Source organism: Cherax quadricarinatus, chromosome 51 (genome assembly GCF_038502225.1).
Source record: "Cherax quadricarinatus isolate ZL_2023a chromosome 51, ASM3850222v1, whole genome shotgun sequence".
NCBI classification, from domain to species: Eukaryota; Metazoa; Arthropoda; class Malacostraca; order Decapoda; family Parastacidae; genus Cherax; species Cherax quadricarinatus.
In genome coordinates, this window is record NC_091342.1 from 25207223 (window position 1) to 25231648 (window position 24426).

The window sequence follows — 24426 nt, forward strand, 5'->3', positions numbered from 1 at the left end:
AGAGGCAGTAAACCCGGAGGTAAGGGGAGGCAGGACCTGGAGGGAGAGGGGGAAATGAGAGGCAGAAATTTTTTTTTGGGGGAGGGGAAGTGAGAGGCCCGGGCCCGGGGGGAGAGGGGAAGTGAGAGGCAGGAACTTGAGGTAAGAGGGAAAGTGAGAGGCAGAACCTGGAGGTAAGGGGGGAAGTGAGAGGCAGGACCTGGAGGTATGATGAAAGTGAGGAGGCCAAAAAGGGGGAAGGGGGGGGAGTGGGAAAAAAAGGGGCCTGGAAATAAGAGGGGGGGTGAGGCAGGACCTGGAGGTAAGAACGGAGGTTGGGGGCCCCGGCCTGGAGGGGAAAAAGGGGGTGAAAAGGGAGGACCTGGACTGGGGGGGTGACACGCAGGACCTTGAGGTAAGAAGGGAAGTGAGAGGCAGGACCTGGAGGTAAGAGGGGTGAGGCCCGTCCTGGAGGGAGGGAAGTGGGGGCGGGGCCTGGAGGTAAGGGGAAGTGGGGAGTGGCCTGGAGGAAGAGGGGGGGGGAAAAGGGGGGGGACCTTGGGAGGGAAGGAGAGGAAGTGAGAGGCAGGGCCTGGGGTTTAAAAGAAAGTGGGGGCAGGACCTGGAGTGGGGAAATGGGAGAGGCCCGAACCTGGGGGGTAAGGGAAGTGAGAGGCCCAGGACCTGGAGGTTTACCCCGGGGGTGAGAGGCGGGGGCCTGGAGGGGGAAAAAGGGAGGTCAGAGGCAGGACCTGGAGGTAAAGGGGGGAGGGGGAGAGGCAAAGGGCCTGGAGGTGGAAAAGGGGGGTGAGGGGGCCCGGACCTGGAGGTAAAAAGGAGAGGTGAGAGGCGGGGCCTGGAGGGGGGGGAGGTGAGAGGCGGGGCCTGGGGGTGGAGGAGAGGTGGGGAGGCCAGAAACCCAGAAGTAAGAGGAGAGGTGAGAGGCAGGACCTGGAGGTAAGAAGGGAGGTGAGAGGCAGGACCTGGAGGTAAGAGGAGAGGTGAGAGGCAGGACCTGGAGGTAAGAGGAGAGGTGAGAGGCAGGACCTGGAGGTAAGAGGGGAGGTGAGAGGCAGGACCTGGAGGTAAGAGGGGAGGTGAAAGGCAGGACCTGGAGGTAAGAGGGGAGGTGAGAGGCAGGACCTGGAGGAAAGAAGGGAAGTGAGAGGCAGGACCTGGAGGTAAGAGAGGAAGTGAGAGGCAGGACCTGGGGAAAGGGAAAAGGGGGGGACCTGGGGTAAGAGGGGAAATGGGGGCAGTGCCTGGAGGGAAAAGGGAAGTGAGGGGGCCCGGGCCTGGAGGTAAAAGAGTGAGAGGCCGGGAAACCCGGAGGGAGAGAGGGGAAATGAGGGGGGAACCTGGAGTAAAAAGTGAAAACCCCGAACCTGGAGTAAAGGGGAAATGGGGGGGCGGAAACCCGGAGGTGGGGGAAGTGAGGGGGCCCGGACCTGGAGGGAAAAGGGGAAATGGGGGGGCCCGGGCCTGGAGGGAGAGGGAAATGAGAGGCCCCGGACCTGGAGGTGGAGGAAGTGAGGGGGACCTGGAGGTGGGGGGGTAGGGGCGGGGCCTGGGGTGGGGGAAATGGGGGCAGATCCTGGGGGAAGGGGGAGGAGGAAACCGGGGTAAGGAGGAAGTAGAGGGGGGGCCTGGGGTATGAGGGGAAATGGGGGAGGCAGAACCTGGAGGGGGAGGAGAAGTGGGGGAAAGGGAGGACCTGGGGGGAAGGAAAGGGGGAGGCAGAACCTGGAAGGGAAGAGGGGGAAATGAGGCCCGGACCTGGAGGTATGATGAGAGGGGGAGGGGGCCCGAACCTGGAGGTGGGGGGGAAGTGGGGAGGCAGGACCAGGTAGAGGGAAGTGAGGGGGCCCGGGGCCTGGAGGGGGAGGGGGAAATAGGAGGCAGGACCTGGAGGTAAGAGGGGAAGTGAGAGGCAGAACCTGGAGGGGAAAAGGGAAATGGAGGCGGGGGCCCGGAGGTAAAAGGAAATGAGAGGCAGGACCTGGGGTAAGAGGGGGAAATGGGAGGCAGGGCCTGGGAAAAGGAGGGGAAGTGGGGGCCGGGGCCTGGAGGTAAAAGGGAAGTGAGGGGGCCCCGCACCTGGGAAAAGGGGGGTGAGGCAGCACCTGGGGTGGGGGAAATGGGGGCAGAACCTGGGAGTGGGAGGGGAAATGGGGGGGCCCCGAACCTGGAGGGGGAGGGAAGTGGAGGCCCCAACCTGGAGGGGGAGGGAAATGGGGAGGCCCCGAACCTGGAGGTAAAAGGAAGTGAGAGGCGGGGAAACCCGGATGTAAGAGGGGAAGTGAAGGGGGGCCTGGAGGTAAAAGGGAAATGGGAGGCCGGACCTGGGGTGGGGGAAGTGAGAGGCAGGGCCTGGAGGTAAGAGGGGAAGTGAGAGGCAGGACCTGGAGGGGGGAAAAGGGGAAATGGGGGGGCAGGACCTGGAGGTAAGGAAATAGGAAAGGCCCCGGACCTGGAGGGGGAGGGAAATGGGGGGCGGGGCCTGGAGGTAAGAGGGGGTAGGAGGCCCCGGACCTGGAGGTAAGAGGGGAAGTGAGAGGCAGGGCCTGGGGTAAAAGGGGGGAAATGAGGGGACCTGGGGTAAAAGGGGAAATGAGAGGGCCCGGGCCTTTTTGGGAAGGGGAAATGGGGGCAGAACCGGTGTAAGGAGGGGAAGTGGAACAAAACCCAAGGAATGAGGGAGAACCCAGGGAAAAGAAATAGGGGGCAAAATAAGGGGGGTGAGGCAGAACCTGGAGGGAAAAGGAAGTGAGAGGCGGGAAACCCGGGGTAAAGGAAGTGGGGGAGAACCTGGAGGGAAGAGGGGGTAAAGGGAGAAACCTGGAAGGGGAAGGGAAGTGGGGGCGGGGCCTGGGGTAAGGGGGTGAGAGGCGGGGCCTGGAGGGGGGGAAGTGGAGGCTTTACCTGGGGTAAGAGGGAAGGGGGGCCCGAACCTGGAGGTAAAGGGGGAAATGAGGGGGCCCAGGGCCTGGAGGGAGAGGGAAGTGGGAGGGGGGACCTGGAGGTGGGGGAAATGAGGGGGCGGGCCTGGGGGAAGGGGGAAATGGGAGGCGGGACCCGGGTAAGGGGGTGAGGACACCTGGGGGAAAAGGGGAAATGAAGGCGGGGCCTGGGGTAAGAGGGAAAAGGGGGCCCGAACCTGGAGGGGAAAAGGGGAAATGAGAGGCAGAACCTGGGAAAAGGGGGAAATGAGGAAGGGAAACCCGGAGGGAAAAGGGGGAAATGGATGCAGAACCCCGGGTGGGGGAAATGGAGGCCCCGAACCTGGATGTAAGAGGGGGAAATGGGGCCGGGGGCCCGGAGGTAAGGGGAAATGAGGAGGCCAGGTTGGGAAAAGGGGGGGGAGAGGGGGGGCCTGGGGTAAAAGGGGAAATGGGGGGCGGGGCCTGGAGGGAAGAGGGTGGAGGCAGGACCTGGAGGTAAGAGGAAATGGGGCGGGGCCTGGAGGTGGGGGGAAATGGGGGCCCGAACCCCAAAGGGGGGGAAGTGAGGGGGCCAGAACCTGGAGGGGGAGGGGGAAATGAGGGGGCGGGAAAACCCAGGTGGAGGGAAATGGAGGGCGGGAAACCCGGAGGGGGAGGGGAAATGAGGAAGGGGGAACCTGGAGTGGAGGGGGAAATGGGGGGGCCGGGAAACCCGGAGTGGGGGGGAGGGGAGGCCCGGGAAAAGGGGGGAGGGAAATAAGGGGCCCCGGACCTGGAGGGAAAAGGGGGAAATGGGGGGCAGGACCTGGAGGTAAGAGGGGAAGTGAGAGGCAGGACCTGGATGTGGGGGGGAGAAATGAGAGGCCGGGGCCTAGGGTAAGAGGGGGAAATGAGGGGGCCCCGGGAAACCCGGAGGGGGGGAAATGGAGGCCCGGAAACCCGGGTAAGAGGGGGAAATGAGGGGGCAGAACCTGGTGGTAAAAAGGGGAAATGGGGGGCGGGAAACCCGGGGTGGGGAAGTGGGAGGGAGAAACCCGGAGGTAAGGGGGAAATGAGGGGGAAAGAACCTGGGTAAGAGGGAAATGAGAGGCAGAACCTGGGGGGTAAAAAGGGGAAATGAGGAAAAAGGGGCCTGGAGGTAAAAAGTGGAAATGAGAGGCAGGACCTGGGGGGTAAGAGGGAAGTGGGGGGCGGGGCCTGGATTGAGGAGAAGTGAGAGGCCCCGGACCTGGAGGTGGGGGGGGAAAAGGGGGGGCAGAACCTGGAGGGGGGGAGTGGGGCGGGAAACCCGGGTAAGGGGGAGGCGGAAATTGGGGTTAGGAAATGAGGGAGGCCGGATTTTAATAACTGAAAAGTATATGAGATTGTACGTAATCGAATTTAAAAAAAAAAGAAAACTAATGTTGGTCTGTCGAGGCTCGATCCTCCGTCCGCTAGTATGTGGTCCGGTCTCTAATCAATCAGGCTGTTGAGCCTTCCTATCAAATAGACTGGGAGAATTGGATCAGACGGTAAGAGGTATTGGGATGAATTTGCATAACTAATGGAGTTCTACAGGGATTGATATTGCGACCTCTACTTTTCTGGGACATGTGAACAACATACAGAAAGAGTAATGATTCCTTGTTCATAGATGTGGTGAAATTAATAGAGAATACAAAAATATCAAGTCAAGGAAGGGCTACATATAGATCTGGAGAAAATGAAGGACTGTTGAGTTAAGTGGCTACTGGAATTCAACCCCAGTAAATCCAAGGCTATGAAAACTTGTGTAAGGGTAAGACGATCGGAAATAGAGTACAGAGTTGGAGGACAGAGGCGACAGACCTAACTTGACGAGGATCTAGAGATGGGCATAATGTTGAGAAAACAGCCAGGACAAATACATCAGCCGAATAACTTCTGCCGCAAATCTAAAGTTAGTTTTAAGAAATTTCAATAAAATATTTGATCACTCTACATTTGACTAAGTCAGGACCGACTGAGTATACAATAGCAGATATGAACCTACACCTGATAAGGTATATCAAGAAACAAGAGAAACTACAATTGTTCACGAAGACTGAAAAAAATGAACCTGGCAATGTAAGAGGATAAAAGACCCGGGGAGATAAGGCGGCTACATACAAAATATACAAAGAATTTGATATTGCAGGCAGGGAAAAACTGTTGGAGAGGCGGAAACCGGGTTCATAACGGTACAATTTAAAGTTCGTGATATCTGTAGAGGAAATATCTGAAAATTTTATCTACAGCCTAAGGGTGGTCAGGAAATAGAATAACCTGTACGAAGAAATGAAGGCAGACTTCATGCACACCTTTAGGAATATGAATGAAAAGGCTTGCGAGGCTGGAAGATGTTAGTTCAGACTAAGTCAAATAAGACGTAAAGATAAAATTTTGGAATTTGTCCTCGAAGGCACAAAGATTGAAATCCGAAGAACGAAATCACACACACACTCTCTCTCACACACACACACACACACACACACACACACACACACACACACACACACACACACACACACACACAAAGGTGGACAGAGACAGGATGTTCCAAAGATGGGACACAGAAACAAGGGGTCACAATTGGAAGTTGAAGACTCAGACGAGTCACAGGGATGTTAAGAAGTATTTCTTCAGTCATAGAGTAGTCAGGAAGTGGAATAGCCTGGCAAGTGAGGTAGTGGAGGCAGGAACCATACACAGCGTTAAGATAAGGTATGATAAAGCTCATGGAGCAGGGAGAGAGAGGATCTAGTAGCACTCGGTGAAGAGGCGGGGCCAGGAGCTGAGTCTCGACCCCTGCAACCACAATTAGGTGAGTACACCCACACACACACACAAGTTTCTGGAAGCAAAAAGAGTAACGGAGGAAAGGAGCTGAGTCACCCAGACTTTATGTATTCACACAAAATGAACATGACAAAGCTGAAATTTCTTAAGAAAAACCACTTAGTGACAGCAATGATGCAGCGATAAGTTTTGAGTATCTGATATTAGTAGGAATGGAGAATGAAATATAGAAGGGGGGCACTAAGACGCAATGAAGTTTTCAAAGAGACTTGCCCAGGGATAAGGAACTGGAGGGTAAAGCTATTTAAGACTGGAAGAAGCTAAGAATCAAAATATCAAAAGGCAGAGACAAAATTCATACCAAGTATGAAGAAAAATAAAAAAAAAGAGAACGTGGTTTAATTAGGAGTGAACAGATGACAGAAGAATGAACAAGAATGCTTGGAAGAATTATAGAAATGAAAAACGAGATAGCTTGAGAGCTAGAAACATATACACAAGAGTTAAAATGAAGTCGAAAGCTAATTTGAAAATGACATATCACCAAATTCCAATACTGAATCAAAGTTACTGACGAAGAATATATCGACCTTAGAATAAAAGAGACAGATCTTCACAAAAGTAAAAGCTCCTGGAATGTACTGTAGTCAGAAGAGATCAGGTTCTAGAAAACATCAGCACATTATAAGTGACGAGACTAGTAAACGAGCTTTACATATCACAAGCAATTGGACTAGACAATATCTCTATGGGTGTTGAGAGAATGAGCATAACTACTGTGTGATCCCAGAGCAAAGGTCGTCAGTAAATTTTTCCAATTATAGCAGACGCCAGATATTTAAAAAAAAGGCAAATGCTGTCCTTTTATACATAAAGTGAGAGACACACTAGAGGAACTGAATTACAATCCAGTATCTCTAGGATGGATACTGTCAAAAGTTCTTGATATTACGATACGCAAAATCTCAAGAAGAATCTAATGGGCAAATAAACATTATTGAAATTAAGAGGACCACGATTAATGGGACAGAGGTAAATTGAAATTAAGAGGGCCACGATTAATGGGACACAGGTAAAGTTAAAGACACAGATGAGCTGGAGGGTTGAAAGTATCACTCGAATCTCAGAATGGTTGACGCAGTAGAGGAAAACTCAGTACACAACTTCAGGACTAGATATGATAATGCTCAAGAGATTAGAAGTCAGTGATACCGATGAAAGTTATCTAGGAGGAGGGCCAAGGAGGTGAGTCTGGATCCCCGCAAACACAACTAGGTGAGTTCACACATTCACACACAAACACACACACACACACACACACACACACACACACACACACACACACACACACACACACACACACACACACACACACACACACACACGAGATTCAAAGAAGTGTTCACAGAGGAGACAGAAGGGGTTCCAGAAAGACGGAGAGGTGGGGTACGCCACCAAGTGTTGGACACAATACATACAACCGAGGAAGAAGGGAAGAGGTTGCTGAGCGAGCTAGACACCTCAAAGGCGATGGGGGCCGGATAACATCTCTCCATGGGTCCTGAGAGAGGGTTCAGAGGCGCTATCTGTACCCTTAACAACAATATTCAACACATCTATCGAAACAGGGTGACTACCTGAGGTATGGAAGACAGCAAATGTAGTCGCAGTTTTTAAAAAAAGAGAGACAGACAAGAAGCACTAAACTATAGACCAGTGTCACTGACATGTATAGTATGCAAAGTTGTGGAGAAGATTATCAGGAGAAGAGTGGTGGAGCACCTAGAAAGAAATGAGCTTATCAACAACAGCCAACACGGTTTCAGGGACGGGAAATCTTGTGTCACAAACTTACTGGAGTTCTATGACAGGGTGACAGCAATAAGACAAGAGGGGAGAGAGGTGGGTAGATTGCATTTTCTTGGACTGTAAGAAGACGTTTGACACAGTTCCACACAAGAGATTAGTGCAAAAACTGGAAGACCAGGCAGGGATAACAGGGAAGGCACTACAATGGATCAGGGAACACCTGTCAGGAAGACAGCAGCGAATCATGGTACGAGGCGAGGTGTCAGTGCGCGCGCCTGTGACGAGTGGGGTTCCACAGGGGTCAGTTCTACGACCGGTGCTGTTTCTGGTATTCATGAACGACATGACGGAAGGAATAGATTCCGAAGTGTCCTTGTTTGCAGATGATGTGAAGTTGATGAGAATTCAGTCAGACGAGGACCAGGCAGAACTACAAAGGGATCTGGACAGGCTGCAGGCCTGGTCCAGTAACTGGCTCCTGGAGTTCAACCCCACCAAGTGCAAAGTCATGAAGATTGGAGAAGGGCAAAGAAGATCGCAGACGGAGTACAGTCTAGGGGCCCAGAGACTGCAAACCTCACTCAAGGCGCACATCAACCAAATAACTGCTGCAGCATATGGGCGCCTAGCAAACCTAAGAACAGCATTCCGACATATTAAGGAATCGTTCAGGACCCTGTACACTGTGTACGTTAGGCCCATATTGAAGTATGCGGCACCAGTTTGGAACCCACATCTAGCCAAGCACGTAAAGAAACTAGAGAAAGTGCAAACGTTTGCAACAAGACTAGTCCCAGAGCTAAGGGGTATGTCCTACGAGGAGAGGTTAAGGGAAATCAACTTGATGACATTGGAGGACAGGAGAGATAGGGGGGACATGATAACGACATATAAAATACTGAGAGGAATTGACAAGGCGGACAGAGACAGAATGCTCCAGAGATGGGGAACAGCAACAAGGGGACACAGTTGGAAGTTGAAGACACAGATGAATCACAGGGATGTTAGAAAGTATTTCTTCACTCACTGGGTAGTCAGGAAGTGGAATAGTTTGGGAAGCGATGTAGTGGAGGCAGGATCCATTCATAGCTTTAAGAAGAGGTATGACAAAGCTCAAAGTTCAGAGAGAGTGACCCAGTAGCGGGCAGCGATGAGGAGGGGCCAGGAGCTATGAATCGACCCCTGCAGCCACAACTAGGTGAGTACACATACACACACACACACCAAACTCACACACAAACACTGCACACACACACACACACACACACACACACACACACACACACACACACTGCACACACACACACACACACACACACACACACACACACACACACACAGGATCCATACATAGCTTTAAGCAGAGGTATGATAAAGCACACGGTTCAGGGAGAGTGACCTAGTAACGACCAGTGAAGAGGCGGGGCCAGGGGCTTGGACTCGATCCCTGCAACCTCAACTAGGTGAGTACAACTAGGCGAGTATACGTACACACACACACACACAAACTCCACACGCACACAAACTCCACACGCACACTCCACACGCGCACACATTCCATACGCACATACTACACACTCTCCACACACACACACACACACACACACACACACACACACACACACGCTCACACGCTCACACGCTCACACGCTCACACACACGCTCACTCACACACACGCTCACACACACACACGCTCACACACACGCTCACACACACACACGCTCACACACACGCTCACACACACACGCTCACACATGCTTACACACACACACACACACATACACCCACACACAATAGAGCAATGCTGACGGTCGCCAGTAGGAAGTTACTATAATGGGGGATTTCAATCATAAAGAGATTGACTAGGAAACCTAGAGCCACACTGGAGACAAGAAACGTGGAGGGCTCAGATGTTGGAGACTGTATTGGAGAACTTCATGCGCCAACATGTTAGGGATACAACCAGAGAGAGAGAGAAAGAGAGAGAGAGAGAGAGAGAGAGAGAGAGAGAGAGAGAGAGAGAGAGAGAGAGAGAGAGAGAGAGAGAGAGAGAGAAGAGAAGAGAAGAGAAGAGAAGAGAAGAGAAGAGGAGAGGAGAGGAGAGGATGTAGCAGCAAGCCTGGATCTCATATTCACCTTGAATAGTTCAGACACAGGGGATATCACACACGAAATACCCTTTGGTGCTAGTGATCACGATGTCCTGAGTTTTGAATACCTTGTAGAGTTAACGGTGGAGAATGTAGCAGCACGAGAAGGACGAGAGAAGCCAAACTTCATGAAAGGGACTACATAGGCATGAGAAGATTTCTGCATGAAGTGCAGTGGGAAAGGGAACTAGAGGAAAAAGCAGTAAATGAAATGATGGAACTAGTAACCACTAAGTACAGGGAGGCAGAGGAGAAGTTCACACCAAAGAATAGCAGAAAAAATGGTAAGGCCAGAGTGACCCATGGTTCAACTGGAGGTGTAAAGAGGTCAAAGCCAAGTGTGCTAGAGTATGGTAAAGGTATAGACGGCAAAGGACTCAAGAAGCAGAAGAGCCAGAAACGAATATGTAGGGATAAGGAGAGAGGCCCAGAGGCAATACGAAAACGACATAGATTCAAAAGAACAAATCTCAAAGTTGTTGTACAGTCACATTAGAACAAAAAAAAAAACAGTCAAGGAATCAGGCTGACGAAAGGAGGAGTGGAGCTCACGAAGAGGGACCAGGAAGTGTGTGACGAACTTAATACAAGATTAAGAGAAGTATTCACTATAGAGACAGAAATGCTTCCAGCGAACTATGAAGGTAGGGTGCACCAGCAGGTGCCGGACACAATACACATAACCAAGTAGGAGGTGAAGGAACTGCTAGGTGAGCTAGATACCTCAAAGGCGGTGGGCCCAGATAACATATCTCCATGGATCCTAAGAGACGAAACAGTGGAACTGTGTGTGCTCCTATCAGCAATCTTCAATAAATCTATCGAAACTGGGCAATTGCCTGAGGCGTGGAAGACAGCAAATGTAGTTCCAATTTTTAAAAAAGGAGACAGACAAGCAGCGTAAAACTACAGACGACTATCACTGACTTGTATAGTATGTTAAGTCATGGAAAAGATGATCGGGAGAAGAGTGGTGAAGCACATTGAAAGGACTAGGTTCATACATGACAATCAGCATGGCTTCAGAGATGGGAAATCCTGTGTCACAAATCTATTTGAGTTCTACGATAAGGCAACAGAAGAAAGGCAGGACAGAGAGGGATGAGTAGATTGCATCTTTTTGGATTAAAAGAAGGCTTTTGACACAGTACCACGCAAGAGACTGGTACAAAAATTAGAGGAGCAGGCAGGAATAGTAGGGAAAGTACTGCAATGGATCAGGGAATAGCTGACAGGAAAGAAACAAGTGTTGGTGCGTGATGAAGTGTCAGTAGGCGCGTGTGTCGATTAGGGTTTCACAAGGGTCAGTCCTAGGTCCGGTGCTGTTTCTTGTATACATGAATGACATGATGGAAGGAATAGATTCAGAAGTGTTGCTGTTCGCTGATGATGTGAAACTGATGAGAATACAAGCAGGCAACAATCAGCTAAAATTACAATATCTGGAGAGGCTGCAAGTCTGGCCCGACAAATGTCTCCTGGACTTTAACCCCAGTAAGTGCAAAGTCATAAAGACTGGGGAAGGACAAAGAAGACCACAGACGGAGTACAGGTTAGGGAATCAAAGGCTGCAAACGTCACTTAAAGAAAAGAATCTTGGGGTAAGCATTGTAATGAACATGTCCCCTGAGGCACACATCAATCAAATAACTGCTGCAGCATATGGGCGATTGGCAAACCTGATAATAGCATTCCGACATCTGAGTAAGGAATCATTCATGAATGACATTGTACACCGTGTACGTCATGCCCATACTGGAGTATGCAGCACCAGTACGGAACCCACACTTATTCAAACACTTCAAGAAATTGGAGAAAGTGCAAAAGTTTGCAACAAGATTAGTCCCTGAACTGAAGGGTATGTCTTATGAGGAGAGATTAAGGGAACTCAATCTGATGACAGTAGAGGATAGGAGGGATAGGGGGGACATGATAACGACGTATAAATACTAAGAGGAAATGACAAGGTGGACAGGGTTCGAATGTTTCAGAGATGGGATATAGGAACAGGGGGCCACAACTGGAAGCTGAAACCCCAGATGAGTCATATGCATGTTTGGAAGTATTTCTTTAGACTTAGTGGTCAGGAAGTGGAATTATCTGGAGAGTGAAGTAGTGGAGGCAAATTCCATGCATAGCTTTAAGAAGAGGTATGATAAAGCTCATGAAGCAGTTAGAGTGTGACTTGGTATCGACCAGGAGCTATGACTCGACCCTTGCAACCACATATAGGTGAGTAGAGGCGCGCGCGCTCGCACGCACACACACACACACACACACACACACACACACACACACACACACACACACACACACACACACACACACACACACACACACAAAACAGGCCAAGTGTCTATCGACAAGTGCCTTTGACAGCTGGTAACTAACACTCGATGAACACGAAGTATTAGTCTTGCATATATTTGGAGAACTCCGCTCGTTACTCTGCTCAAGTCTGACGTCTTTTACCATAACTCTGTCTTCTCTGTGTCAGGAAATCAAACGTCATCAGCTTAATGAAATTCTATGATAGGACAGTATATTCTTGAACCGTAGAAAGACATAATAAGATATCAAATATAAGACAATTTTACAAATTGGAAAAAGCAGGCTGAGGCAGTAGAGAAAATATATTTATGTCACTTAATTATATAAAGCTGCACTCTGAAGGAGGGGTGTTAATATTGCAGTTTTGTAACTGTAGTGTAAGCATGCCTCTGGCAAGACAGTGATGGAGTGAATGGTGAAAATTTTTCTTTTTCGGGCCACCCTGGTCTATGTGTTAATAATAAATAATAAATTATATACACTTACGGCAGAGAGAGAAGCAGTCAAAATATATAATGCTGGAAAATGTGCTCAATCTCAAACTTGATCGAAAAGGCTTACGTGTTCTAAGTCGTCACAGGTGCTCATAGGAGGGTCCCAGTACTGATCTTTAGGGCAGCATATCAGGTATGGATCACCGTCGCTGCACAAAATATAAGAAGAACAGTCGTGGAGGTTCTCCTGTACGACTGGATCCGGAGGGTCGATGCCAGGGCAATCTTCGATGTCATTGGGAATGCCGGGATAATAAGGAAACCCTTCAGCACATCCTGGGCCAACTTCCTCTACCACCTGCCCACCAGGAATAAAACACACATGAAAATGTTGACAGAGTCCGGTTCAGGTTAATTACGCGGTGGTGGTGGGGGTGGTGCTGGTTGTGGTGGTAGTTGTTGTTGTTGTTGTTGTGGTGGTGGTGGTAGTGGTGATGGTAGTGGTGGTAGTGATAGTGGTGGTAGTGATGATAGTAGTGGTGGTAGTGATAGTGGTGGTAGTGATGATAGTAGTGGTGGTAGTGATAGTGGTGGTAGTGATGATAGTAGTGGTGGTAGTGATGATAGTAGTGGTAGTGGTGGTAGTGGTAGTAGTGGTAGTGGTGGTAGTGGTGGTAGTGGTAGTAGTGGTAGTGGTGGTAGTAGTGGTAGTGGTGGTAGTGGTGGTAGTGTTGGTGGTAGTGGTGGTAGTGGTGGTGGTGGTGGTGGTGGTGGTGGTGGTAGTGGTGGTGGTAGTAGTGGTGGTAGTGGTGGTGGTGGTGGTGGTGGTAGTGGTGGTAGTGGTGGTGGTGGTGGTGTTGGTGGTGGTGGTGTTGGTGGTGGTGGTGGTGTTGGTAGTGGTGGTGGTGGTAGTGGTGGTGGTGGTGGTGTTGGTGGTGGTGGTGTTGGTGGTGGTGGTGGTGTTGGTAGTGGTGGTGGTGGTAGTGGTGGTGGTGGTAGTGTTGTTAGTGTTGGTAGTGGTGGTAGTGTTGGTAGTGTTGGTAGTGGTGGTAGTGTTGGTAGTGGTGGTAGTGTTGGTAGTGGTGGTAGTGTTGGTAGTGGTGGTAGTGTTGGTTGTGGTGGTAGTGTTGGTTGTGGTGGTAGTGGTAGTGGTGGTAGTGGTCGTGGTGGTGATAGTGGTGGTGGTAGTGGTGGTAGTGTTGGTAGTGGTGGTAGTGTTGGTAGTGGTGGTAGTGTTGGTAGTGGTGGTAGTGTTGGTAGTGGTGGTAGTGTTGGTAGTGGTGGTAGTGTTGGTAGTGGTGGTAGTGTTGGTAGTGGTGGTAGTGGTGGTAGTGTTGGTAGTGTTGGTAGTGGTAGTGGTGGTAGTGGTCGTGGTGGTGATAGTGGTGGTGGTAGTGGTGGTAGTGTTGGTGGTAATGGTGGTGGGAAAGTCTCCTGGTTGACTATTTTTAATTATTCATTATTAAGCGAGACACTGTCAGTAAAAATAATTTGACACGAGACATTCAACTTAGGCACTGGGTAAAAATTTTAGTTAGAATACTTAAAATAAAAAAAATATTGCGAATCCTGAAAAGTTGTCTTTACAGTTTAACATACAGTGACTTTCTTTGAAGTTCTACAAAATTGTAACATAACTGGTAGTTTAAATAGTTATTTTTTCACTGGTTAAATTTTTTTTTTAATTTTCTCCCAGAGCATACAATGAAAGACAACACAACGTAAATACGCAAGTCCAGTGAGCTCTGTGAGATATAACTAGGCACTCGAATAACAGTGAGTTTTTAAAGTAGAGAATTAAAGAACCAAGTTAAATATATATATATATATATATATATATATATATATATATATATATATATATATATATATATATATATATATATATATATATATATATATATATATATGCCTGCAATTTGTAGAGATAGTTGAATAGTAAGCTGGTAATTGTTTAACATGATGGTGGGATTGCTGGTGCTTTTTTTTGTCTCGTACACATGCAAGATTTCAGGTACGTCTTGCTACTTCTACTTACACTTAGGTCACACTACACATGCATGTACAAGCACATATATACACACTTCCCTTTTCTTACTAGTTCTTGTTCTTGTTTATTTCCTCTTATCTCCATGGGGAAGTGGAAGTGGCAACTAAAATGCCGGGAGCAATGGGGTAATAACTCCTCCTCCTTTATATATTACTAAATTTGAAAAGAGAAACTTTCGTTTTTCCTTTTGGGCCACCCTGCCTCGGTGGGATACGGCTGTTATTGCTGGCTGCACGCAAGCTGACGTACGAACATACATACATATATTTGATCTGTATAAAACTGAGCAGAAAGAACTTGATCATGCCAGTTGCTCTAAAGATCCAGTAAAAGTTGATTAAAGTTTGAACTTTGAAGGCGATTGGATAAGGAGTTTTTTAGTCAAACGGAAACCTTCGATGGTAAGAGAAAACTGTAGCTGAGAAATGAACGACTGATAACACATCGTGAAGTATTTAGGGGTTCACTCAACACAGAAAATTTAAAAAACACAATAAAAACGTCGAGTTTGGAATATTTTCTTTCCTTTTGCAGTTGCATTACTTTTAAAATTCACTATAGTCCTGTAAGAAAAGAATATTTTGTTTAAGATAGTCCAATATGATGAAAATTCAAATGATTCGAACAAAAAATAATTATTGCACTGACAAATTTACCAACACAAATTAAACTGAATGGGAATTATTCTGGCAGTAAGATGCATCAGCTATTAAATACTGAAGTCAGTCAGAAGAGGTAGGCACATTTTGATCGTGATAATTAAACGGGAATATAAATTTTTGACAATTTCACACATACAATAGTTAAATCTACGGCTACGCACTTGAATTTCACTCTCCTCTGTTTTCTAATTATGGAGAAAGATTTTTTAATGCTTAAAGCCACGCCATTGAGGGTTTTGTAAGTCTGCTGAGCCATTCCAGGATGTTGGGAATAAAGTCAATAACTTTGGTAACAGTATACCTGCATGTCCCATCTGTTCCTAGGATCTGGTTCTATCATACACAAGCGATCAAAATTTGAATCCGATAGGATGAATGGTTCTTCAGTTATTAAGCATAAAAAAAAAAATCGAAAAGTTGGCGGAAGAAGCAAGGTAAAAAAAAATTAGGCAGTCATTTAAAGGTCCATCTCCGGACAAACCTAATTAATGTCAAAAAAGAAGGTCCCCCTCCGGAGAAACCTAATTAATGTCAAAAATAGCACGAAAAGCGAAGCACTATTAAGAAGAGAAACCTTAATGACTTTAGATATACAAGGAATAGAGAAATTACTTGAACATACCTTAACACCAACTTTTGGTTTACACTAATTGTTTTAGCCGATATTTCTACATAGGTTTTTTAAATTTGGTTACGTTAGGTACCTTTATTTTACCAAATTTAATCCACTGTAATATAGACACTAATTAATACAATGATGCATAGAAGTGAGTACTATATTTTTTATGAGTTAACAGAAAACTAGCCGGATGTGTGATCGTAAAATCCCGAGGTTCACTTTATCTATGGTCTGTAGTCACCATAAATTACGGACGGTTGTTAGAATGATCCCGAGTTTATTTTATCTAGGGTGTGGAATCACCATAAATTATAGACGGTTAGAAAGATGTGTTCCACACGCTGATTCTCCAGCACCAAAACAGCTTCCAAAATCTACATATCACATGCCCAAAGTAATTATCCAGTCTACCCACTTTTCATATATTTTATTTTATCTTACGTGATTCCCAACTTCAATTTCTAAATGTTCCTTCTGAATTTACAAATAACTTTTTTTCATGATTGATATAGCTTGGGAAGGGTAGGTAGAATTACCTACGTTTACATAACACACATTTATCGACTAATAAGAAAAATAAATGAGTCAGTAAATGCGACCGTGAGGTTATATACACACAGAGGTGTGTAGGTCTCAGTATTACTCAGGGCTTGAGAAAGGTTGTGGCAGGATTTGGGGGCGAGCTTGGGAACACGGTATGAGGTAGGATGTTTGGGGTGGAGGCAAGGTCTGGGGGCAGGGCGTTAGGGCAAGGTTAGGGGGTAGGTTGTGGATCAACAAAGTGGTACTCACCATATCATCATAACTGTAAAAAGCTAGGGAGAGTGCGGGCAGAGCCAGCAGCAACACCAGCCGAGTCATCTGATAGAGGAGAGAAATTAATTTATATTACAGAATTATAAAAAAAAACATTTAATCGATAGGTAAAGGTGAGACCCAGGAGCTAGAACTCGCCCTAGCAAACACAATGAGGCAAATAAATAAGCAAGATATAAAAGATAGAGAATATGCTCAAACGTAATAAGAGAATTCAGTCCTTTGGCAAAACAAAGGAGATATGATACCTTGAGTATACCTGGAGAGGGATTTGTGGGTCAACGCCCCCGCGGGCCGGTCTGTGACCAGGCCTCATGGTGGATCAGGGACTGATCAACCCGACGTATGAACCACAGCCCGGCTGGTCAGTTACTAATTTTAGGTGCTCCAGCGTCTTCTTGAAGACAGCCAGGGGTCTATTGGGTATGCCGGGAGGCAGTTGAAGATAGAATATATTCACTGAGCATCGACAGAGTAGACAAATGTGTTATACTACAGGAGACCCGAGGATGAGGAGACTACAGGAGATCCAAGGATGAGGAGACTACAGGAGATCCAAGGATGAGGAGACTACAGGAGACCCGAGGATGAGGAGACTACAGGAGATCCAAGGATGAGGAGACTACAGGAGACCCAAGGATGAGGAGACTACAGGAGACCCGAGGATGAGGAGACTACAGGAGACCCAAGGATGAGGAGACTACAGGAGACCCGAGGATGAGGAGATACTGACGAAAACTAAACTCAGAAGAGTCATTGAAATGCCAGGGAAAAAAAATTGCATTGTAACAAGAGAAGGGAACTATGAAACGACTGTGGAGGCTAAAGTCATTCTTTGCTTTAAAAATTACAAACATTAATGACATAAAATCAACCAAAACAAACCTAAAAAGTGGACCACGTTCAGTTAGTAAATTCCATATATACAAACACAGGCACGCACGGACACACGCACACCAGGCAGAACTACAAAGGGATCTGGATAAACCATACCCCCGGCCGGGATTGAACCCGCGGTCATAGAGTCTCAAAACTCCAGCCCGTCGCGCTAGGATAGGCTGCAGACCTGGTCCAGCAATTGGCTCCTGGAGTTCAATCCCACCAAGTGCAAAGTCATGAAGATTGGGGAAGGGCAAAGAAGACCGCAGACGGAGTACAGTCTAGGGGGCCAGAGACTACAAACCTCACTCAAGGAAAAAGATCTTGGGGTGAGTATAACACCAGGCACATCTCCTGAAGCGCACATCAACCAAATAACTGCTGCAGCATATGGGCGCCTAGCAAACCTCAGAACAGCATTCCGACATCTTAATAAGGAATCATTCAGGACCCTGTACACCGTGTACGTTAGGCCCACATTGGAGTATGCGGCACCAGTTTGGAACCCACACCTAGCCAAGCACGTGAAGAAACTAGAGAAAGTGCAAAGGTTTGCAACAAGACTAGTCCCAGAGCTAAGAGGTATGTCCTACGAGGAGAGGTTAAGGGAAATCAACCTGACGACACTGGAGGACAGGAGAGATAGGGGGGACATGATAACGACATACAAAATACTGAGAGGAATTGACAAGGTGGACAAAGACAGGATGTTCCAGAGATTGGACACAGTAACAAGGGGACACAGTTGGAAGCTGAAGACACAGATAAATCACAGGGATGTTAGGAAGTATTTCTTCAGCCACAGAGTAGACAGTAAGTGAAAAAGTTTGGGAAGCGATGTAGTGGAAGCAGGATCCATACATAGCTTTAAGCAGAGGTATGATAAAGCTCACGGCTCAGGGAGAGTGACCTAGTAGCGATCAGTGAAGAGGCGGGGCCAGGAGCTCGGACTCGACCCCCGCAACCTCAACTAGGTGAGTACAACTAGGTGAGTACAGTTTGAGTTTCTTGTTACAGAATTGCAAGAGAGAATACGTGTTCGGACTTTATAATCCTGGGATAAAGAATAAGATCTAGATGTATACAAAACAAATAATAGAACCATAAAATATTAGTCAAAGAATTTAAATTTAATGTTGGCATGTTTCCAGATTCCTTCTAAATATATGAATGGAGATTATATTACCCAGTAAAAGCATAACATACACTAGGTCAAAAATTTAATATTTGGTTGCATTATGTTGTCTGTATCGTGAACGACATTATTAAAATAGAAAAAATGTAAGTGACATATACAACAGAGTGAATTCCAGAGTTAAAAAAGATATAATTACACAGAAGGAATGAAAGCACTGGAGAGGCACTCGCAACAACTGAAATATAACATGAGAAGATTATGTACAATATAATATGGTTTCAAATTAAATGCATCTCAGTTGCTGCATGAACCGAGAAAGGTATCCCTGTATATTACATAACCTCAGCCCAACGTTCGTCAATGCTCATGAAGGGAATATGGCAGTGCTGCACAAATTTCTAACGAGGTAGAAGCGAATCAGAGACATTCACTAATTTTCATATGAACACTAATATCACAGTTCCTTCAATAAAACTGACAAATTAGGACATATACAGTCCAAACCTAATTCAACCCTTCCATTAAGAAACTGTTTTGCAGCCACAATAAAGAGCCATGCGCTTATCAGAAAGACCAATAACCTAAAATATACCAGCACGTTAAGTTTGAATCCGCTCAGAATTTGCATTATCAAGTTATCGGCGCTAAAGGGTAAAGGTAATTGGATGAGGCACTCAGAAATTAATCCACGAAAACTAATATTCCAAATTTCCCTAAATTTTCCATGCTAAAACGCAAATTGAGACTGACACAGGACAAAATTAATTACAAATTTTCTCAAATTAAGATTTATCAGCGTTTAAGGGTGAGTATGCAAGTAGGTACTATGTGCCAGCACTAATAGCCTGGTTGATTAGGGTACCTCAAAGTTGAGTGGGAATCTAACTCTCTGCTTCTTTTCCTTGACGGGCATGTCCATCGCTCAGCTACAGGCTTTTCTTTTTTCCGTTTATCGCAAACCTATGCACTTATACATTAACTTTTCATAACAAGATCTCTCTGATAAGTTTTCTTATTTCCTTCTCAGTGCTCTAAGACAAAAAAATAGTGCTTATGAAGTCAAATTTTACATAAAAAATGTAAAATTATCACATAAAAAGCACGAATTCAAAACAACTAAGATACACCAGTAAATAACAAAGGCACAATACCTTGACTGGAACAATACACAAATAACTCACACATAGGAGAGAGGAGCTGACGACGTCGTTTTGGTCCGACTTTGTAAATAGTCCAAGTGGGAGAGAAACGTCGTCGTAAGCTCCTCTCTCCTACGTACGGGTTATTTGTGTAAGATACACCAGCAGTTAAGTGTCTGAAGCTGGCCAGAAGAGTTTTCCCTACATACTACACAGTAACTAATTTAAGAAAACTTGAAATTTAAAGTTTACCCAGCTTAAAGGTGAAAGCCGAGTATTCTTCTAATGAAGCCCATCACCACACAATTTGAAGCCTATCATAAAAAACGTTTTCCAGTAACCGCTCTGGATCCAACAATTCCAAGTTGTTTTGAATTTTTATGAAGATTTCCAATTTTCACCTAAACGCACTAAAGTCACAGGGGTCTTTCTTCTTATGTAATGCATTAGCGTTAATATTTTTAAGCCGGTAAAAAGAGACATCTTTAGTTAGCGATGCTGATTTCCATTCAATGCTTATTTAATAAAACTGGCAAACTGGGACTTGTGCAGTTCAGTAACAATGTAAACTATTCCTTCTGGAAAACACACCATTTAGAAGAGGAATTCTCTTGTTATTACACAGATTCCAATTTATACCACTGACAAATTCACTCGTGAATATATTGGGCGCTATTCTCGCCATAATAGGCATCATCAATAAAAAGATTGAGGTCATTCAGAAGAAGGATTCAATTATATTAACGTGATTTAATGAGAATAAAGCAATCATGATATTTTACACGAATATTTATCAGGTGTGAGCCTACACGAATTTCTTTCTTCCCCGTCTTCGAATTAGGAGGCTCATTTTTTCTTGGAACGTTTGAAGCCAAGCAACACAGTTTTGGAAGTTATCGGAGCTATTCCAGGAAGCTGGGAGTTTGAAAAGGATCAGATGAGGCTTCGTGTTTTAAGCGGAATAAAATTAAATAGTTGGAGGAAGGAAAATAGAAAAATGGCAAAAAATAGGCAACCACATGAAGGTCTCCATTCGGGGATACCTAAAAAATTTGAATGTTGTTATGCATTTAAGGAGTGAATCAGTAAGCCAGTGGAAGTCATTGGTCTAGTAACCGCAAACTCCATTTTATGGCTCATCGCAAGAGGATTTTTTTTTCCATTTCTCGTGAAAAGCATAATACACCACTCATCAGCTTTTATAAATTCAAACATAATGAACACACATTCGTGAGCAAGAATTGCTAAGAGAACGGCGAGAAGCAATTGCAGTTGTTGCACTGTTGGGAGAGAGGTGAAAGTAGCCCATCTGCTGGAATGGGCTGGTAAGAGTAATTCCCTCAGCTGCTACATGAAATAGAATAGACACTGCTAGACTGGGAAGAAATAGTAGTAGATGTATTAAGCTTACGAGGCATAACAACCGACGAGATACAAAACAAAAACACACTTTTTTAGGGCCCCGTTTTACACTGTGAGCAGCCTTTCTCAAGTGTATGATACGTTAAGAATCTTGGTCTCCATGAGAGATTTTACCTAATAAAGTGTTCATTCTTCCTCTTGTGTTGTTCTGCAGTCAGTATATTTGTGGAGTTGGAAGCAAATTATAGTAGTCGCTGCACTATTAGAATGGAAAAAAGGAGCATTTCATGCACTGTTGAAGAATTTGGCAGTATTGAAAACGTTCCTAGACAAGATTTCACCTTAGTTGATCGGTAAAAACCCACAAGGGATTAGTGTTTCTCATAAAATATAAAAAAAAAAAATTTGGGGGGAGATAGAAGTCAGGCAAAAGAGAAGCGTTCTCATTGGACTATATATTTCCAGACTGCAATAAAGCCTTTGACGCTGCTCAGCTGAAGGCAAAATTATTAAATACAGACACAGGTCGGGGTAAAGGAAAAGTCTCTCGACTAAATACATAGCAGGAAGAAATATAAATGTAAAGATTAATGTAACAAAAAGTCTCCTATGGTTAGTTCTTGGGTCATTCCTATTCTTTGTCAAAGTGGAGCTGCTGAGTTGGTCCTTATCATGTTGAACTTTGGAGACAACGCGATAATGATGATATGAATTGAGGACGACATCAGTAAACGAAACCCTTTAACTACAAGACTGGCCTGACGAATAGGACACAGAATTCAATCATAACTTGTATAAAATAATGAGTGTGTGCCGGGAAAGGGGGCAGTAGACAATGTTTCAACTGAGTGAAAAACGTAACCATCTGTAACGTAATTATGTTACGTAAATACATGCACTGGCGCCTAGGGGCAACAGCTTATGTAGGGGCATTTATAATATTAAAGAAAATACACCAACAAGAGGCCAAGCTTGCTTCTTAAAAAACAAATTAAGTGGTCAATATTTATATTAACTATCAGGAAGGGCACAAAAACTAACATACAAATATATAATATATTAATAATAACAAGCCTTAATTATACAACACACATCCTACCCTCTACATATTAACAGTGGGATGAATGGTTTTGAAAACCGACAAGTTGAACATTGAGAAACTTGTGCAACATATGGGAATCTTTATTTAGGAAACGTTTCGCCACACAGTGGCTTCATCAGTCCAGTACAACGCAGAAGGGTGTACGGAGAGGGGTAGTTTGAGGTAATCAGTCCCTCAGCCTAGAGTCGATGAGTTCAGTCCATCTACAAGAGTGATGGACTGAACACATCGACTCCAGGCTGAGGGACTGATTACCTCAAACTACTCCTCACCTTAAACCTTTCTGCTTTGTATTGGACTGATGAAGCCATTGTGTGGCGAAATGTTTCCTAAATAAAGATTCCCATATGTTGCCTAAGTGTCTCAATGTTCAACATTAACAGTGGGGTTCCATTACATTCCCCTTCTACTGGTCTCTTAACCTGCAGGCCTCTCCACATGCCTTACAGGTAATATCAAGAGAGTAAAAACAAAAATTATTAAAACAACCTATGGCATAAACTTACCCAAAATCACCCTCCCCCCAAACACCATCCTTCTTCAACCATGGCTATCCTTGTATTGACTAGACAACTCTCCTCTCCTCTCCGTTTTCAGAACAAACTCCGTCCACTGACATTATTAATGGAGCGTTTTTATACACATTTTTTTTACAATGCCCTGCTTAATACCATTTCATCGGGCCAGTGTCCATATTCATACATACAATAGACAACATCGGCAGAATACGTAAAGTTGCCTGTGGCAGAACTGCCTTCAGCTTCCTTAACAAGGTATTATCAAGTACTCACCTGTCACTTAATTAATCCCTACCAGACTTTTCAATTCTCACCTGCCCTCCAATCCTCGTCTAATAATTCCCGACCTTATATATGTTAGAAATAAAATATATAACCCTGAAAACGTTTGGTCTCCAAGTGACGCATGACCTAAACAGAGTTAAAACTGCTTATGCGTTTTTGGTAAACAAGAGAAGCAGGCAGTGATCCTCAGTCAACTGCAAAATCTGTGGGATGTGCCACAGAAATATAAAATCTATAGAATCAAAAGATGATTTTTTCTAAAGATTAATAACTATATGATTTATTAGAAGAGCTTTAGGAGGCTACACGAGGGTTTACTTAGTGAAGATGTAAAATTTGAAAAGTAAACTTCTATTGAAAGGCATCTATTACATTCGATTCCAACTGCTGCAGCAAAACATGTTCAGATTTACTCTCATTTAGCAAGTTCTTTTTTGTTTTTTTGTTGAAGAATGGATTTTTTATTCTCAATAATGAATGTATTTGTTCTCTTGATATTTTCATTCAACATTTCTACTTTGGGCCGAGTCTCTGGACCCATTGTGTGCGTCTATAATGGTTTAGCAACCGCCCACGGGATGGGAATGGGCGTCAATTAAAAGCTAAAAACTAACCTATCATTTTTGTTTGCTTCGCTCTTCTCTTGCATTAACAAGTGGAATAAATGTAATATGATCATCAAAAAGGCGGAGGGAGAATAAACAAATTTTGTTGAAATTTAAACCAGGCTGGCAAACTTTTCTCCAACTCCTGATAAGAGCTTCAGACCGAGATGCCGTCTTAGCTCGCTGTTGTTGTATCCTCTTCACTACGAGTGTTTTAATGCTAGTGATTTTTCATTAAAAGAATCTATGCTATTTGCGCCGTCCTCGAATAAGATCTAATTACTTACCATTCCCCAGGCTTGGTTTAACCCTTAGGCCCTTCATTATGAACGTAATTATAATCAGTTTAAAACTTACGGATATTATAAACGTCCTCTCATTTACCTATTCATTGCAAATGGGCAACAAGGGTAATAGGACTGCCGTATATTTTCTTTTTCACTGTACTTACCTGTGTTTACATCTCTAAGTACACCGTCTGAAAGTGAAATACGTACAGTGACAGTAGTACGTGTGTACTCATGGGAAATGTCACCTGATGGGAATCACAAGAATAGGTTCTTACACCAATGTCTAAAATTTATATAAACGAGTAGTCAAGACGTGGCAACAAGTGCAAGTAGATGTGTATGTAAAGTGTGTGTGTGTGTGTGTGTACTAACTTATACATGGTTTCTGGGATCGATTCATAACTCCTGGCCCCGCCTCTTCGCTGGTCGCTACTAGGTCCACTCTCTCCCTGCTCCAAGAGCTTTATCATATCTCTACTTAAAGTTCTGTATGGCTCCTGCCTCCACTACATCACTACA

At 45.3% G+C, this 24426-nt stretch overlaps 1 protein-coding gene across 2 annotated transcripts in view; it reads right to left on the minus strand.

The window, feature by feature from the left end:
* Nucleotides 1-24426, minus strand: part of LOC128694744 (uncharacterized) — a 42605-nt gene that overhangs the window by 12580 nt on the left and 5599 nt on the right. Inside the window, exons 1-3 of one of the 2 annotated variants that reach the window (XM_070095973.1) lie at nt 16849-16920; nt 16566-16634; nt 12570-12800 (exon numbers count right to left, since the gene is read on the minus strand). In XM_070095973.1, coding sequence (XP_069952074.1) covers nt 12570-12800; nt 16566-16634; nt 16849-16905 — 357 coding nt within the window. In that variant the 5' untranslated portion in view covers nt 16906-16920. Of the gene's footprint in view, nt 1-12569; nt 12801-16565; nt 16635-16848; nt 16921-24426 lie in introns of those variants that run through there. The other variant, XM_070095974.1, reaches the window with a different exon arrangement.